Source organism: Cryptomeria japonica, chromosome 6, assembly GCF_030272615.1.
Source record: "Cryptomeria japonica chromosome 6, Sugi_1.0, whole genome shotgun sequence".
Lineage (NCBI taxonomy): Eukaryota > Viridiplantae > Streptophyta > Pinopsida > Cupressales > Cupressaceae > Cryptomeria > Cryptomeria japonica.
In genome coordinates, this window is record NC_081410.1 from 175,215,026 (window position 1) to 175,233,420 (window position 18,395).

The following is an 18,395-nucleotide window of genomic DNA, read 5'->3' on the forward strand; positions in this document are numbered from 1 at the left end:
GATTTCTTTTCTTTTTAAATTTATTTTCCACATTCAAATATGTTGCATCTTCAAAACTTTTCATCTATTCACCAGTATCAACAACCAATTGATTTAACTTATCAATCGGTGTAGACAATCTATTAGTGTTCATCTCTGATAATAGACTAGACAAAATCTCAACTGCACAATGTATAGTTTGATCTTCCTTTTGTTGTTCCTTCATTCTTTTCTTCTTAGCTCTAGATTGCATGGCAATTGCAATCTCCATTAGTTCTATAGAACTCAATGCATCCATATTTGACATAGTCAAAGCAGGGAGGTCCAATGAAGGACAACCCAACCTTGCAGCTTAACATATAAATCATGCACAACATACCGGTAATCGGTAACAAGATGCCAGAAATAGTAGAAAGAACAACTGGTAACGAGACACAACACATAACCAGTAAACAATATGAATAAATCTTATTACAATCTAAAGAGTTACACATGCCACATGTTGGATCACAGTCTAGGATACAAACAATGCTTACAACACAAATATAAGATCTGTAGATGATTTACACATCAATTCAGCTTTCGGGAACAGTCTGTCGATTCTACCCTAATTCAAACCTCAACCTTCTGGCCTTAGTCCACCAGTTCAGATCCTCGCCAGATCTACATCTTTTCTCAATCTCAAGACTTTGTCTCTAATCTTCTAACTTATATCTTCTCAAATTATTCATAGGCTTCCATTTATACCATCCGCAAATGATTACAACTCAATCAAGTCGGACCAAAGACTAACCGGTTCATGAAATATGCAACGGTAACATGTCGGCTCAAATCACTAAGAATAAACACAAAAACATAAAATGATGCATGAACCTCTGGGAATACCGGCCAAGGCCCAAAGCAACATCTCCAATGATCCACAAGTCAAAGAGGTCAACTGCAACCTGATCTAACTTTGCTCAACACACTGCCAGACTAACCAGTAAGAACATATCAACCGGGCCAATACCAAAATCCACATCTCATCGAAAACAAAGCCAAATGCCATGAAACTCGAACATGACAAGGATCATGAACACAAGGGAATAAATTTTAAACCACAACACTAAACACTCAAACCAGAAGAAATGCCACTCTCTCAAGCAATTCCACTGAAAACTGCCCAACTAGTAAGAACTAGACCGGTGCTCTTGCATCAATATTGATGGGTCCTTGTATACTTAATGCATCATCATCCTCATCATCATCAATTTTCTTCTTAGAAGTGAGTGATAGAGATATCACTTTAGGTTCTGGTTTCAATTCTTCCTCTTCTTCTATCACTTTAGGTTTTGGTTTCAATTCTTCCTCTTCTATCTTCTCCTTGTCCATTACTGGTGGTGTCTGTGTATCAACTATTTCAGTGATCACTGATGGCTCTTTCTTAGTCTACTTTTATTCTCCTCTCTTCGGTTCCTATTCCTATTTTTTAGTCATCTGAGCACCTTCAACCTATATATCCTCAGTGTGATATTTCTTTTCCTCCTCAGTACCAGTTACCTTAACTTCTATATCATCATCTGGAATTATAACTGTTTTAGTTTGTACATTTACCGGCTGTCTTTTCTTCTTCATCTACCAGTTGGTTTCCCATAGCAATCTCATCAGGTGTAAAATCACTGATATCAATATTGTCTAGAATATCTTCTGCTTTGAATTTCTCTAGTTGCTCTTCCTCCCCATCAACTATTAATCCCAGTAACTTCTTCAGTATCTGCTCAATTTCCATATGAACTAATTGGGTCTCACTAATTAACAGTCTTGTCAATCTTTTCTTAGATCTAAAAGATGATTTAGCCTTTGCAATAATTTCATCTATCTCCTCCTTTGTGGCTTCAGGTTGTAAGTTTTTAAGAATAAATTCAATAAATTCTCTATCATGTTTTATGGTTGTCTGCCATCTAGCATCAAGCTTATCATACAAAGAATTTGAAATCTACCCTTGTAATTCAATTAGGACTTTACTATATTTATTCATCACAAAAACAAATGCATCCTCTATCTACCTTTGATCATCCTCACTAAACTTATCATATAGTTTATCCAAACAATTAAGAACACAATATTCCTTAATATGCATTAACATCTTTTCAAAAGGTGTAGGTTTAGTTACCGGTTTCTTGACGGATTTGACAGTAGATGCTCCTACAACCTTTGACTTTTTGCCACTAGCTCTTAGAGCTTTCTTCTCACCTTCGGATTCAATTTCTTCATCATCACCAGTTGTCGGTTTCTTTGCTTGCTCCTTTTTCCTCTTCCCTATAGTTACTGATGCTCTAGGTGTAGGGGGCTCAATGACTTTACCTTTTCTCTTGAATTGTATCTTGGAAGGTTTCTAGTTCTTAACCTTGAGATTGTTGGCAATATAACAAGGATATTGAGAAGGTTGTTGATGATTATGGACATAACTGATTTTACTATCTTGATATTATTATTTTGTCATTGATGTCAAGAAATTGATTTTCTAATTCAGTATGATGTTGCCATATCTTAAGAAATATGACATGAAGATTATAAAGAAGTCGGTAAAGACACATGAAAGAATATGATGAATATAGGGATAAGTTATTCAATGGGCAACTCTACCGAGTCAGACAATGATGAGATCTTGATGTTTTAGATTGTTTTAATATCATACATATGTTGTAAAATGTAAAGGTTAATACTACACTATGTTATCAGGCAAAGAACCTAGTTGGTAAACCCTAAGGTTATCGCAGTCGGTTAATGAAGACAGAATGTCTACTGAGTAAAGTTTAGTATTCACCGAGTTGTAACCGAGCTATAATAGAATGCATTAAATGTTTACATGTGATATTTAATGAAAGATGCTGATGAGCTAGAGCAGATCAATGATTGGCAAGCCATGGAAGAAGTTTGTTAACAAATCTAAGGCAATGGAAAGTCGACAAGAAGATCTACAGCTCAGATTGAACCGCATTACCCTAACACAAGTTCCAAGATGATTGTACAAGTTCCGAGGCTGGGTAAAACATTTTTCAGATCGTAAGATACAATGAACCTGGACAAGATTGAAGATCTAATGGCTATGATTGATCATGGGAAATGTGATCAAGGAGATTAAGCGGTTAGATGATTGTTTATAAATAAGGAACTGTTGATAAACAATGTATGCAGGCAAGTGTATGCATAGGGATGCTACATAGTGATCACTGATCATAGAAGCTTGAAGACCTGTTGGAATAATAGAGTATTGATGCCCAATAGATAGACAAAAATAGTTCTATGTCTAGATTATGTTGAACAAATAAGAATCTGCTTTAGCATTTTAGATGTAAAGTTGCAGATAGATTGTATTACTATTAGCTTGTGAAAGTAACAGGAAATCTCTTAACCGAGTGGACTTAACAGTCTTATAAGTAAATCCTCCAACAAGGTGACATTCTAAATGAGTGTTTGAAATCCTTTGACAAGGTCACTTCTAACAAAGTGAAGATCCTAACAAATCTGAGGGAAATCGCTTAACCGGGTCACATCTAGCAATGTGTTTTGTAATCTTTAACAGGATTGGCTTTTAACCGAGCATACTCTAGAAGAGTATATTTCTTAGTGGGTCCAAAATCCCACAATGGTTTTTCCCTATTTGGGTTTCCATGTTAAATCTGGTGTTATGAGGTTTATATTGTTCATATGCTTTTGAGTTTGCATGTTTGACAGTTTTTATTCTATGACTGATATATGTTACCAAGGTTGAATCTAATGTTTTCATTAATGATTAAGTTTGTATGATTCACCCCCCCCTCTCATCTTGTTGGCTACTGGATCTATACTTATATTAAGTATCGAAACTATCAATTGGTATCAGAGCCTTGGACTCCAAAAGGAAAGTTTAAAGGCACTTGAGTTAAAGATCCAAAGATGTATAAGAGGGATGCACCTAAGCTGAATAAGTCATGTTTCTCTACATGGAAGAAAAGGATGAAGCTACATCTATCAGGAGTTGGAGAATATGCTATATACTATCTAGAGAATGATTTTGTTACATTGAGCACCTATCCATTGACTATGGAAGAGATAAAGGCAAAGCAAGAATACATTCAAGCAATGATTGAAATAACATTTGCATTGACCGATTCTGAGTTTAATGATCTAGAAGGCTACAATGATGCGAAGGCTATGTGGACTAAGCTCATATCTATATATGGAGGAGGTGAACATGTTCAAAGAGCAAAAGTTGATAGTCTAAGAGGACAACTTGAATCTATGAGGATGAATGAAGGTGAGAACATAACCCAGTACAATACAAGACTAAAGGAGATTGTAAATCAAATCAAGGGAGCAGGAGGAACTATTGAAGAAAAGGATGTGACAAGTAAGTTTTTAAGAACCCTTCTACCTGCCTATGCAATCCGAGTCTCTGCAATCAATGAATTGAGGTCTATACCTAATATGCCAGTTTCCTTGGATGCTACTATTGGTAAGCTACATGCATGTGAGTTAAGTAATTTTGATAACAGTGGGTCATCGGTAAATAAAGTTAAATCTGCATTTAGTTCTTTTCATCTGAATGAATCTAATGATTACAATGAAAGAAAGTATAAGTACTCTGAAGGAGATCATAGTGGAGCAAGTGAAATATTTCGAAAGAACATGGAGGAGGTACACAAACTATATGAAGAAATCAGAAAACAAGAAGAGTTTGAAGCACTATTGGCCAAAAGGTTACCAAGAGGCAAAGGTAAGTATAAGGGAAAACTACCCTTGAAATGTTTCAATTGTGATAAGATTGGACATATGGCTTCTAACTATCCTGACAAAGATTTCACTGAAAAGAGAGATTACTGAGATGACAGATAGAAAGATAATCATTATAGAGGTCATCGAGACTTCAGAAGAAGAGATAGAAAGACCTTCTTAATTGCTGATGAGGAATCTGAAGATGAGACTGATACAGAGGAAGTTGTTTATGTGGCTATCAAGGATGGATCAGATGAAGAAAGGTATGAAGAAAAATCCCTAATATCTCACATAAACACTAATGATTCTTGGATTATAGATAGTGGATGCTCACATCATATGACAGGAGATAAACACAAGTTTGTTATGTTAGAAGATTATGATGGAGGCTATGTTAGATTTGGTAATGATGCACCATGTCCGATAAGAGGTAAAGGATCCATAACACTTCTTGATAATGCAAGATGCAATGATGTTTATTGGGTTGAAGGTTTGAAATATAATTTGTTGAGTGTAGCACAACTAAACAACACAGGTTACCGAATAGAATTTCAGAAAGGAATTGTCAAAGTTCATGACAAAAATGGAAAGTTAGCTGCTACCAGAACACAAACAAAAGGTAATACATTTCACCTTGACTCAACTCACAATAAGTGTTTGCATGCAAAGATTGATAACACCTGGTTATGGCATAAAAGGTTTTGTCATGTTAATTTTGATAATCTAATAAAGATAAGTAAGAAGCACAGAGTAAGAGGTCTACCGAGTCTTGAAAAACCTAAAAATGCTATGTGCCAAGGATGCCAAATGGGCAAGATGACAAGATCCAGCTTTACAAGTAAGTCCTACACTTCTAAAGGAATTTTAGATCTTGTGCACACTGATCTTTGTGGTCCTATGAAAGTTCAAAGTTATTATGGTGATAAGTATTTCATATTATTTGTGGATGATTATTCAAGGATGATGTCAGTAATGTTTTTAAAAGAAAAATCAGAAGCTTTTCAAATGTTTAAGTGGTACAAGGCTAGAGTTGAAAATGAAACAAGAAGACAATTGAAATGTCTTAGATCAGATAGAGGAGGAGAGTTCACATCTGATGAGTTCAACCTATTTTGCAATGATCATGGTATTAAAAGACAAGTCTCTACACCAAGGACTCCACAACATAATGGAATAGCTGAAAGAAGAAACAGATCTATTGTGGATTGTGCTAGAACACTGATGATTGAGAAGAAGGTTCCACAAAATTTTTGGAGAGAAGCAATAAGCATAGTTGTTTACACCTTGAACCGAGTTCAATTGAAGAATGGTACTTTGAAGACACCTTATGAAATCTGGTATGGCAAGAAACCTAACGTAAGTTATTTTAAGATCTTTGGAAGCAAATGCTATGTTCATAAAGATGATAGAAATGGCAAGTTTGATTAGAAAAGTGAAGAAGGAACATTTCTAGGATATTCTTCTAGAAGCAAAACATTGAAATGTCTGATCAAATCATCTAACAAAATAGTAGAAAGTGCAAATGTGAAAATTGATGAATTTGCAGAAAGAACTGATGACAGGAATTCCAAAGAACCAGAAGACTATGATGAATTTGTCTATGTGCAACCAAAAAGTCCTACCAAGATAACTGTTGAAGGAAATGAGGAAGATATCCAGTTACCAAGTGATGAAGAGGATCATACAGAGCCTACCGAGCTTGTATTAGCCAAATATGTCAGAAGACATCATGCACCAAGTTAGATTATAGGAGATAAGGATGATCCAGTGATGACAAGGAACAAACTGAGATAGAACACATGTTTGATATCTGAATTTGAACCAAGAATAGTAAAAGAGGCATTCAACAGTGAAGATTATATAAATGCTATGACTGAAGAGATTGATCAAATCAAGAAGAATGACACATGGACACTAGTCCCAAGACCTAAGGACAAAAATGTAATCGGTACAAAGTGGATCTTCAGAAACAAGCTAAATGAGAAAGGAGAGGTCATTCGGAACAAAGCAAGATTGGTTTGTAAAGGTTATGCCCAAGAAGAAGGAATTGATTATGGTGAGACTTTTGCACGTGTTGCCAGAGTTGAAGGAGTTAGAACATTGTTGGCATATGCTGCTTTCAAAAACTTCAAGGTATATCAAATGGATGTCAAATCTGCATTTCTGAATGGAATATTAGAAGAAGAAGTTTTCATTGAACAACTTGAAGGATTTGTTGAAGACAATAATAAAGATCAGGTATGTAAATTGAACAAAGCTTTATATGGTTTGAAACAAGCACCTAGAGCATGGTATGAAAGACTGCACTCTTATTTGATTAAGATTGATTTTATAAGGACAAGTGAGAACAACAACATGTACATGAAGAATGATGAAAATGGAATACTAATCTCAGCCATATTTGTTGATGATATTATATTTTGTGGAAATGACTCTTTATGCAAGAACTTTGGAAATGAAATGAGCAAAGAATTTGAGATGTCATTAATCGGTGAGATAAAGTATTTTTATAGGCTTACAGATACTGCAAATGAAAAATGAAATTTTCATTACTCAATCCAAATACATAAAGGAAATCTTGAAGAAATTTGGAATGGAGGATTCAAAGCCAGTAAGTACTCCTATGACTACAAACTGCAAACTATCAAAGAATGATGAATCTGCATCTGTTGATAAGACACTCTACCGATCCATGATTGGAAAACTACAATATGTTGTTCACAGTAGGCCTGATATAGAACATGTAGTAGGTATTGTTGCAAGATTCTCTGCAGATCCTAAGGAAATACACATGATAGCAATCAAAAGAATTTTCAGATACTTGAAAGGCACTGAAGATTATGGCTTAGTATATCAGAAAGGAAATGATTTTGATTTGAAAGTCTATACTGATGCTGATTGGGTAGGCAACATTGATGACAGGAAAAGCACAAGTGGAGGAGCTTTCTTCTTAGGAGAAAGACTAGTGAGTTGGCTTAGCAAGAAACAAGGATGTGTTTCTTAGTCAACAGCCGAAGCTGAATGTGTTGCTGCAGCACTGAATTGTACCAACATTGCATGGATCAAACAATTGTTGGAAGGAATAAATGAGAAAGTTACCGAGCTAGTAACTATATTCTGTGATAATACTAGTGCCATTAATATTTCAAAGAACCATGTTATGCACTCTAAGACAAAGCACATATCTATCAAATATCATTATCTTAGAAAAGAAGCTCATGAAAAGAAAGTGGTGGTGGAATATGTTAACACAAAGGAACAAATAGCTGATATCTTCACCAAGCCACTACCAAAGGATGCTTTTGAATATCTCAGAAGTAATTTAGGGGTCCTACCCCTATCTTTTACTCACTAACCGAGTTCGGTGAAAGTATCACTTCGATGAATCTATTGAATATCTTTTAGGGAGCTGATGCTGGAGTGATACACTTTAAGAATGCTTTTCTGAAAGTGTACTAGAACAATATTGGGATAATACAGATAATGATACAAAGAATAGGAATTGTAAAGAAATGCTAACTGAGACTCAGTTGATACACATCGGCAGGAAATAACTTCTTACAGAAACAACTTATGTTTTAATTCTTTTCTTTTTGGCATTGTTGTCAAAGGGGGAGAAGATCTACCCAAGGGGGAGAAGACTAAATGAGGAGAAGACTAGCAGGAGGAGAAGACCTGAGAAGATTGAGAGAAAACCAGAAGAGAAGTTTGATGTATGGGGGAGAGCATTTCAACATTTCAAAATCACAGCAATCCGAATTCTTAACAGTCAAATCAATTGGTTTTGCCATCAATGCCAAAGGGGGAGATTGTTGGCAATATAAGAAGGATATTGAGAAGGTTGTTGATGATTATGGACATAACTGATTAAATATGTTTTACTATCTTGATATTATTATTTTGTCATTGATGTCAAGAAATTGATTTTCTAATTCAGTATGATGTTGCCATATCTTAAGAAATATGATATGAAGATTATAAAGAAGTTGGTAAAGACACATGAAAGAATATGATGAATATAGGGATAAGTTATTCAATGGGAAACTCTATCGAGTCAAACAATGATGAGATCTTGATGTTTTAGATATTTTTAACATCATACATATATTGTAAAATGTAAAGGTTAATACTACACTATGTTATCAGGGAAAGAACCTAGTCGGTAAACCCTAAGGTTATCGCAGTCGGTTAATGAAGACAGAATGTCTACCGAGTAAAGTTTAGTATTCACCGAGTTGTAACCGAGCTATAACAGAATGCATTAAATGTTTACATGTGATATTTAATGAAAGATGCTGATGAGCTGGAGCGGATCAATGATTGGCAAGTTGTGGAAGAAGTTTGTTAACAAATCTAAGGCAATGGAAAGTCGGCAAGAAGATCTACAACTCAGATTGAACCGCATTACCCTAACACAAGTTCCAAGATGATTGTGCAAGTTCCAAGGTAGGGTAAAACATTTTTCAGATCATAAGATACAATGAACCTGGACAAGATTGAAGATCTGATGGCTATGATTGATCATGGGAAATGTGATCAAGGAGATTAAGCAGTTAGATGATTGTTTATAAATAAGGAACTGTTGATAAATAGTGTATGTGGGCAAGTGTATGCACAGGGATGCTACATAGTGATCCCCAAGCACAGAAGCTTGAAGACCTGTTGGAATAATAGAGTATTGATGCCCAATAGATAGACAAGAATAGTTCTATGTCTAGATTGTGTTGAACAAATAAGAATCTGCTTTAGCATTTTAGATGTAAAGTTGCAAATAGATTGTATTACTGTTAGCTTGTGAAAGTAACAGGAAATCTCTTAACCGAGTGGACTTAACAGTCTTATAAGTAAATCCTCTAACAAGGTGACATTCTAAATGAGTGTTTGAAATCCTTTGACAAGGTCACTTCTAACAAAGTGAAGATCCTAACAAATCTGAGGGAAATCCCTTAACCGGGTCACATCTAGCAATGTGTTTTGTAATCTTTAACAGGATTGGCTTTTAATCGAGCATACTCTAGAAGAGTATATTTCTTAGTGGGTTTGAAATCCCACAATGGTTTTTCCCTATTTGGGTTTCCACGTTAAATCTGGTGTTATGAGGTTTATATTGTTCATATGCTTTTGAGTTTGCATGTTTGACAGTTTTTATTCTATGACTGATATATGTTACCAGGGTTGAATCTGATGTTTTCATTAATGATTAAGTTTGTATGATTCACCCCCCCCTCTCATCTTGTTGGCTATCGGATCTGTACTTATATTAAGTATCAGAACTATCAAACACTTCATGTCTTCATACTGGTGTTGGTATCGGTTGGGGCATTGGATGCTCCTTCTCGTTTATCTTCATATTTTTCTCTAGCCTCTACTATTGTCTCCTTGGTTAAACCTTGTTGCTAAGAAAACTCTTCAACTTCCTTTCTAACCTTCTTTGCAATTACTAGTTGTATAAACAAACAAACCCTAAAACACCATTCAATATTGTTGGCATTCTACACTCTTATGAGAATGGTGGTGTTGTCATTGATGGCAACCTGTTGGAAACCATCTAGCACTTATCTGGTAAATCCAATGGCAAGCATCGACATCGGCAGATACTTCACTGGCAGCGGCAACAATGCATATCGACACCCCATTTGACAGGGAATAAACTTTTGTTTATTTTATTTAATTGTAATTATCTTTTGTAAAGACGACAAGGCATATTGTAAAAGACTCATATATATGTATGATATCTTATAGGTCATTTGTGTATAAGGTATGGATAAGAGTTGTGAATTATGTATAAGTTGATATAAGTGACAACAAAGGTTTTTGGTTATTGTATGAGCTTAAACTGGTACTAAACCTGGCATAGTTGATGCTGATTTGAAGTAGTACATTGTATTGGATTTCATAATCCACTTTTGTAGTCAATGTGACTCTTATTGAGCAGTGAGCTCTAGGTAGTTGGCCTTCCTGCATGTGCAAGCCCCTCATTGTAAGTAATATTTATTCATTGGCCAGTGAGTGAATATTGTGGGTCACAAATCCCACCGAGGTTTTTCCCACACCAGGTTTCCTCGTTAAACATCTTGTGTTATGGTGTGTTTTCTATGTTGTCTTTACTATTCCTATTTATTGCATTAATTCTTATTTACTGGTACACTATTTTGGAATGCAAAGTTCTTAATAAGGTTGAATATTTTATTAACTGGTTAGACACTGATTCGCCCCCCCCCCCCCCCCCTCTCAGTATCTTTGGGACTATCATTAATCCTAACAATTGGTATCAGATCCTGGATCTCTATTTTCAAAATCCTAATAGCTTGAGGAAGATTCTGACACCGGTACAGATAGAGAACTTAAGAAAACAATTGGAAGGAGCTCTTGTAGACTATGATGCAGAAAAGTTGAAAAATATCAAACTTGAAGATGATCTAAGGACTGCACAAGAATTCATTCAAGGACTTAAGGAGAATCTTACTATAGCTAGAAATAAAAGAAAAGAACTTCATGAGAAGATGCAGAATGATAATGATGAAAAGGAAACTCTTAATGAACTTGTGAACAAGTTGAGACAAGAAAATAGTACTATGAGAAATGAAATGCAAGATATGACTATGAGATTTTGTAAAGACATTGAAGATAGAAAGAAGAATGAAGATGACTTGACTAGGAGACTCAATGATGCTGGAAATGAAAATCTAAGACTCAGTCATGAAAATGATATGTTGAAGGAAGATCTAATTCACATGCAACATGATAAAACTGAACTTATGAGACAAAAAGGAATTCTGGAAAATGAGTTGGCTACTGCAAATCAACACAAAGAGAAATTCAAGAAAATTTTAGAGGAACTTGATAACATGCTGAAAAATCAAAAACCTAATGGAGATACTAATGGACTTGGATTTGAAGTTGGAGAAAGTTCTAGTATTGCAAACAATCATGATCACAGTAAACTGGTAAGACAGCCTAATGCTTACAAATTTAATGGGAAATGCTTTAACTATAAAAAAAATGGTCATAGAGAAAATCAGTGTAGATTCAGAAACAATCAGAACATCAATGCACCCACCGGTCAATGTTCCAAATGCAACAAAGTTGGTCATAATTCAAAAAACTGCAGAATGAATGTGAAATGTTATGTTTGTGGAAGATTTGGACACTTATCTAATCAATGTAGAGCACAAACCGGCATATCATATGGAAAGGATATTCAGAAGAATAATGTGACTTGTTATGCTTCTAAAAAAATTGGACATATTGCAAAATTTTGTAGAAGCAAGACTTCATTGGAGAATAATAAAGGACTCAGTTTGAAAGGCAAAGAAAAGGTTGATGAGGTAAAGAAAGAATTTTCAAAACAATGGATTAGGAAGACATATCAGAATGTTGATGAGACTATTTCTTCATTGGTAGAATAGAGTATTACTCCACCGGCCGAAGATTCTTCATTCCACTGAGAAGTAACCCTTTGGGGGTATTGCAGCAAGTTGAATATCATGCAGATTACCCTCGGTTGATGGTGAGAAGATAGATTTCTTCTCTACCAGTAGATGTGTTAAGTTTTCACTTAACCGATGAGAATTTAATGCGGTTGTTGAAGGAAAAGTCATTATTAATCATTGGTTTTCCCTCATTTTTGATTCACCAAGCATTCAAATTAGCAGAGAGCACGAAATCCGAGCAAAGGCATTCAAGGTGAAGGTGTGAAGCAATTTCTTTCAAGCATTTAGACATTATCAGGAAGATAAAGGTATTTTTCAAATGGCTTCTTCTTTTGCTCCCAAATTTATTTCAAACCCTATTGTTGTGGAAAACATAAAACACCCTAGGTCCGTATTCAAAATTATTCCTCAAATAGCTAAGCAAGATGATTCCATAGGCACATTTTCAAAGATTCCTAAAGGTGTAGCTTATGCTGAAGACCCTAGGATTTATATTCACTGAAATATTGAAGAATTAGGTTCTGAGGAGTTGTTAAAGATGTTTAAAACCGTAATTTGTGATGAAAATGGCATTGTCAAACTTGAGCACAAGATTATTGAGACTTTAGGTTTTGTGGAAATTTTGAACATCACTGAATTTCTGAAGGAAGTAGTAAGAATTGTCCTAAGTAGGGAACATGGAGAATTTCTTTGGTTATATTCAGTCTGCAAATTCACCCGACAAGCAATCAGAGCAATAAAAGGTTTACCCTCTACCGACAGCAGACCAGACAAAACTAAGAAGGTTCCTAACAAAAAGTCATGACCTTAACCATAGCAACATCTGATAGTAGATCTCTAAGAGTAAATGACATCAAGGACATAAATGTGAGATTCATAAGTATGATTTTAGGTTACAAGACTACACATGCAAACATACTTAACTCAGTTTCTAGTCTTTGCATTAACAGTGCTTATGAAATGGTAAACAATAATGCAAAAATTGATGTGTGCTAATGGTTGAAGGATGAACTAATAGATAACTTGAAAAAGATAAAAGGAGACAAGAAAGGAATATTTCATTTTGGTAATCTCTTAGTATGCCTTATGTTGTATTTCACAAAAGAGATCCCCAGTATTGGACAAAAAGACTTTGGATATGACATACCGATAGGAAAACAATTGCAAGAAGCTTTCACTAGCATGGGTACTACTAAGGAAAACAATGTCACTGAATACTTCAAAGCTTTCCAAACCAAGATGAAAACAAGAGAAAGACTACCACAGAGTGTAGTGGATAAATATGATAAAGAAATCTATTTTGTAATTAAAAAGGATGAAATATGGATGGAAGTTGTATTACCTAGAACTGTATGGGTAACAGAAATGGGTTATGAGGTAGATCTAAACATTATTGAGACTTATGCGAAAGCTTTGTTAGATGCATCTAGAGAACCATCATAAGAAGTTTTGGGTAGTGCAGAAACAATTGAAAGTGGTGTACAAACAATGAAGCAAAGGAAGAATAGAGAGAAATACATAAGAGATGCTTCTAAGAAAGTAAAGGAATTAAAAGAAAATGTTCTAAACATTACTGGTATAAAGGCTAGTGAATTGGAAGGACTGCAATCGAAGGCACACATTTCACTAGTTGACACATCATCTAACAGTGAGATACCTATGGAATTCAAAAGAGTTGATAGGAAGAGAAAACCCTCACTGGTACCCTCTCCTTCACCCAAGAAAACAAGAATCTTGAGAAAGAAACAACAAGCAGTAAGGCAACTGACAAAGAAACTAACACCCAAGAAGAAACAAAAACATGTTATTCCTCCATTGGATAATTTGCTGAATGAAATAACTGATGATGGTAATTTGGCTAATGTGAGCAAATTGTATAACACATTCACTGACTCAGAAAATGAAAGTATTGAAAATAGTATATTTCTACATCTAGACATATACAAGAAAGTGTTAATTGAAGTTGTGGATGACTTACCAAATGAACTATATAGGAGATTAGATACAAAGAGGATTGTAGTAATGGAATTAGACAAGAAACTCAAAGTTGAAAAACTTCTAGCTATACATCAAGTTAACTTTAAAGAAGAAATTAATGATCTAATTTGTGAAGCTAACAGATCAGTTTTTGCTAGTGGTCACCAACAAGTAAGTTTGATGGTTGGTAGAGTTAATGAGATTGCAAAGGAAACGGCTGATAAATGGGATATCTTTTTGTGGAAAAAGAAAAACAAGAAGAATTGAACAGGCCAAAGAAAACATTCAAAGTTTATCAGAAGGATAAGGACAAAGGGAAAAGTAAAGTTGGTGGAATACCGAATATCAAGATAATTGATAACTTACCACCACCTGTGGACACTGCACCGATACATTCTGATGATCCAGCAGATACTAAAAGTGAAGGTATCACACATGATGACACTAACCCTGAATCCAAAATTCTATACACCATGAATGTAGATACTCAGGAAGTGAAAATTGTTGTGGATAAGGACAATACAGAGGTAAAGAATGATATTGCTGACAGTGGAAACATTGCTGAGCAACCGACAAAGAATGTTGAGGTTGAAATCCAAACAGAGAAAACACTAGAAACTGAGAAACCATTGGATACTGGAATGAATACTGGTAGTATAGATGTTGGCACTGAGAAACCTACTGAGACAGATATACCAGCAACTGAGCACATAGAGAAACTGACATAGGCTAAGGTACATATTGAGATAGTGAAACCGGTAATCACTGAGAAATCCAAACCATTGATAGTTGAAATGCAAACACAGGCTGATACACTAGAGGATGATACAAGAAAATTGGTTACAAATTTTGGAAGCACTGAGGTAATCAAGACATTTGGTCACACATCTGGTACTTCATTAAGTGAATTTAGGCCTACCAATGTGACAGAGGTACTCCTAGACTCTATCAAGAAGATAACTGACTATAATGCATTGGCCTACAAGGTAATTGATGATAAAATACCAATTCTTAAGATGATTGCACCAAAATGTAATATAGGTAATGTAAAGGATTCTTTAGGTCAGTTGGACACATTGTCCAAATTCATTACTGACAATGTAATAGCAATTGATAAGGTGAATGAGGACACCTTCAAAGAGAAAATTGAAAAGGAAAAGGAAAAATTCTTTGAGGACAGAATAAAGAAGTGCACACAACACATTAGCACACTTTTACCAGCACTTAATACTACAATTTTGGAATATAAGGAGTTGTACAAAGAAACATGCAAGCCACATCTGTTAACAAAGGAATATTGAAGAAGAAATAAGCAGAGTACAAAAGGAGATAGATGATATAGCTGATAACATAATTGGTCCATCTGAACCTATATCAGTTATTGAGCAAGAAATAGCAGGTTTGGAGGAGAGAATGGAGAAATTTGAGAAAGAGAAGTCAAGGATTAAGGCAAATGCCAGAGAGCTTAAATACAAACTTGGTCCCAAGCTAGACAATCTTATCTCTTTGAGGAATGAGATCTCTAAGGTATTAATTCAAGGAGAAAGATCACCGGAAGAGCATATGCATCATCTTACCAGCACCATTCAACAAAATCAGGCAACCTTGAATGATAGCAACATATCCATGCAAAGCTTAAATTTGGTTTTGGCAGACATATTTCAGATTGTAACCAATTGGTTACAAACCTTGAGGTGACATTTTTGCACTCGTTTGATAATTTTGACAACCTTTGTCATTGATGTCAAAGGGGGAGTAGTAGAAAGAGAAAAATGTTTAATCAGAGGAGATAATCTACTCAGGGGGAGCAGATATTTTTGGTAACTTTTTGGACTTTTCTCGTGAGTGTTGCCATCAATGCCAAAGAGGGAGATTGTTGGCATTCTACACTCTTATGAGAATGATGGTGTTGTCATTGATGGAAACCTACTAGTAACCATCTTGTAACCTTCTAGCACTGACACCAGTAGATACTTCACTGACAGCGGCAACAATGCATATCGACACCCTAGCCGATAGGGAATAAAATTTTGTTTATTGTATTTAATTGTAATTATCTTTTGTAAAGCTGACAAGGCAAATTGTAAAAGACTCATATATATGTATGAGATCTTATAGGTCATTTGTGTATAAGGTATGGATAAGAGTTGTGAATTATGTATAAGGTGATATGAGTGACAACAAAGGTTTTTGGTTATTGTATGAGCTTAAACCAGTACTAAACCTGGCATAGTTGATGCTCATTTGAAGCAGTACATTGTATTGGATTTCATAATCCACTTTTGTAGTCAGTGTAACTCTTATTGAGTAGTGAGCTCTAGGTAGTTGGCCTTCCTGCATGTGTAAGCCCCTCATTGTAAGTAATATTTATTCATTGGCCAGTGCATGAATATTGTGGGTCACAAATCCCACCGAGATTTTTCCCACACCAGGTTTCCTCGTTAAACATCTTGTGTTATGGTGTGTTTTCTATGATGTCCTTACTATTCCTATTTTTTGCATTAATTCTTATTTATCGGTACACTATTTTGGAATGCAAAGTTCTTAATAAGGTTGAATATTCTGTTAATCATTTAGATACTAGTTCACCCCCCCTCTCAGTATCTTTGGGACTATCATTAATCCTAACAAATATACTACTGGTTTGATCACAAAATCACTTTAAAACATCATAAAGCATCAAGATATACTGATTTATCTTACCGCACACCATATAGGGGATCCGGAAATGGATCTGACATTAAGCTCCCCCTAAGCCTTTTAACAACTTAGTTTGTCGGTGATGAGTTCTCCACACTAGGTGAAGAATTAGGATCTTTCGATGATTTATCATCACTCTTCTTTTTTCAGATCTTGTTCATCTCTTCTCTGGTATCTTCTACATCAACTTTCTTCTTCCCTTTGTGGTCAGCATATTCATTTATCGGTTGACTCATTTTAGCTCTGCAAAAATTTGCAAGGTGTCCCGATTGGTGACAATGAAAACATGACATACCAGATGCTCTCCAAGGTCCAACATTGCCTCTACCCGTCCTTCTTTTGTAATTCATAGCTACATGACCGTAGTTATGATAGATTGTGCAAATCACATTCATTCTCTTTTCGATCTCATAGGGACTAGACCGGTTAGCATAGGGTCTCTTCCAATTAGTATTTCTCTGTTCATTAAAAGTTCTTTTCCAATCTCCACCAGACCTCTGATTCATATGGGGTGTCAGATTATTTTCTCCATACCTACATTCAACAGCTCTATGCCCATACATGTTGCAAGTGTAACAATATCCATTAAAGGTTCTAGGTTTGTATCCTTGATAGGCATTAGGGCTATAACCATCAAAAGAATTAGATCTACAAAAATTAGCAAGATGTCCTGGCTTGTGAGAATTAAAGCATATTGGTTTGTAGGGTTTCTTACTGGTGGATTTCTGGATCTTAGGTGCAGATATAGCTTCTTCAATGTTGTCCTTTGTACTGGAAGGCTCACCTTTCTCAAAAGTAGTGTAACCCAAGCCTTGTGTCTCATTTTTCATCCTTTGTGATTGAATCTGTTCATCAAGCATAGTAGAACTTTTGTTAAACTTTGCAAGTGTTTCATTAGCATCAACAAGTTCCTTTGTAAGATCTTCATTCTTTTTCATCAGACTTTCTCTTAGAGACATTTCCATTTCTAGATCAACCTTTATTTCTTCTTTTTCCTCTTGTTCCTCATGAAGATGAGCATACAGAGTTCCAATCTCCAGGTTCAACTTAAAGATCTCATGTTCTTTTTCTCGGATCTTGTCTTCAGTTGTCCTCCTTGCTTCAAGCTCTTGACTCATCCTGATGGTTAGGGATTCCAACTCTCTCCTCACATTTGCCTTGTCATCATTCAACTTTTCTACCTCATTAACCAATGCATCCGTGTTTTCTTCATCAAAATAATTACTTTCAGTAAACTCCATCAATTGTTCTGCAAAATCTCTTCTCTTAGAAAGTGAGTCTTTATACTTGCCTTTCAATGTGTCTAGAGCTTCCTTAGTTTTTGCAAGCTGATTAGACAACTCTCTATAACTCATATCTCCCATGATAGCCTTAGGGATCTTTCCCAAGCGGTTAATCCTTAAGGGAATTAGGCTTTGATACCAATTGATAAACTTATAAGGCACGAAGAGGGGGAGTGAATCAATGCAAGAAAAAACAATAACACAAATCTGATCGCCACTTTAAATAACTTAAAGCTTAATAAACCTAAAATAAATATCACCACCTAAGCTAACACCCAATATATCA

The 18,395-nt window shown here is 35.3% G+C and overlaps 1 protein-coding gene across 1 annotated transcript in view; it reads right to left on the reverse strand.

Annotated features, from left to right (window-relative positions):
- The window catches only part of LOC131876559 (uncharacterized), a 34,647-nt gene extending 16,457 nt beyond the window's left edge, over positions 1–18,190 (reverse strand). The window contains exon 1 of the mRNA XM_059221989.1: positions 17,850–18,190. Within this exon, the coding sequence (XP_059077972.1) occupies positions 17,850–18,190 (341 nt within the window). The remainder of the gene's footprint in view (positions 1–17,849) is intronic.
- Positions 18,191–18,395: the final 205 nt, after the last annotated feature.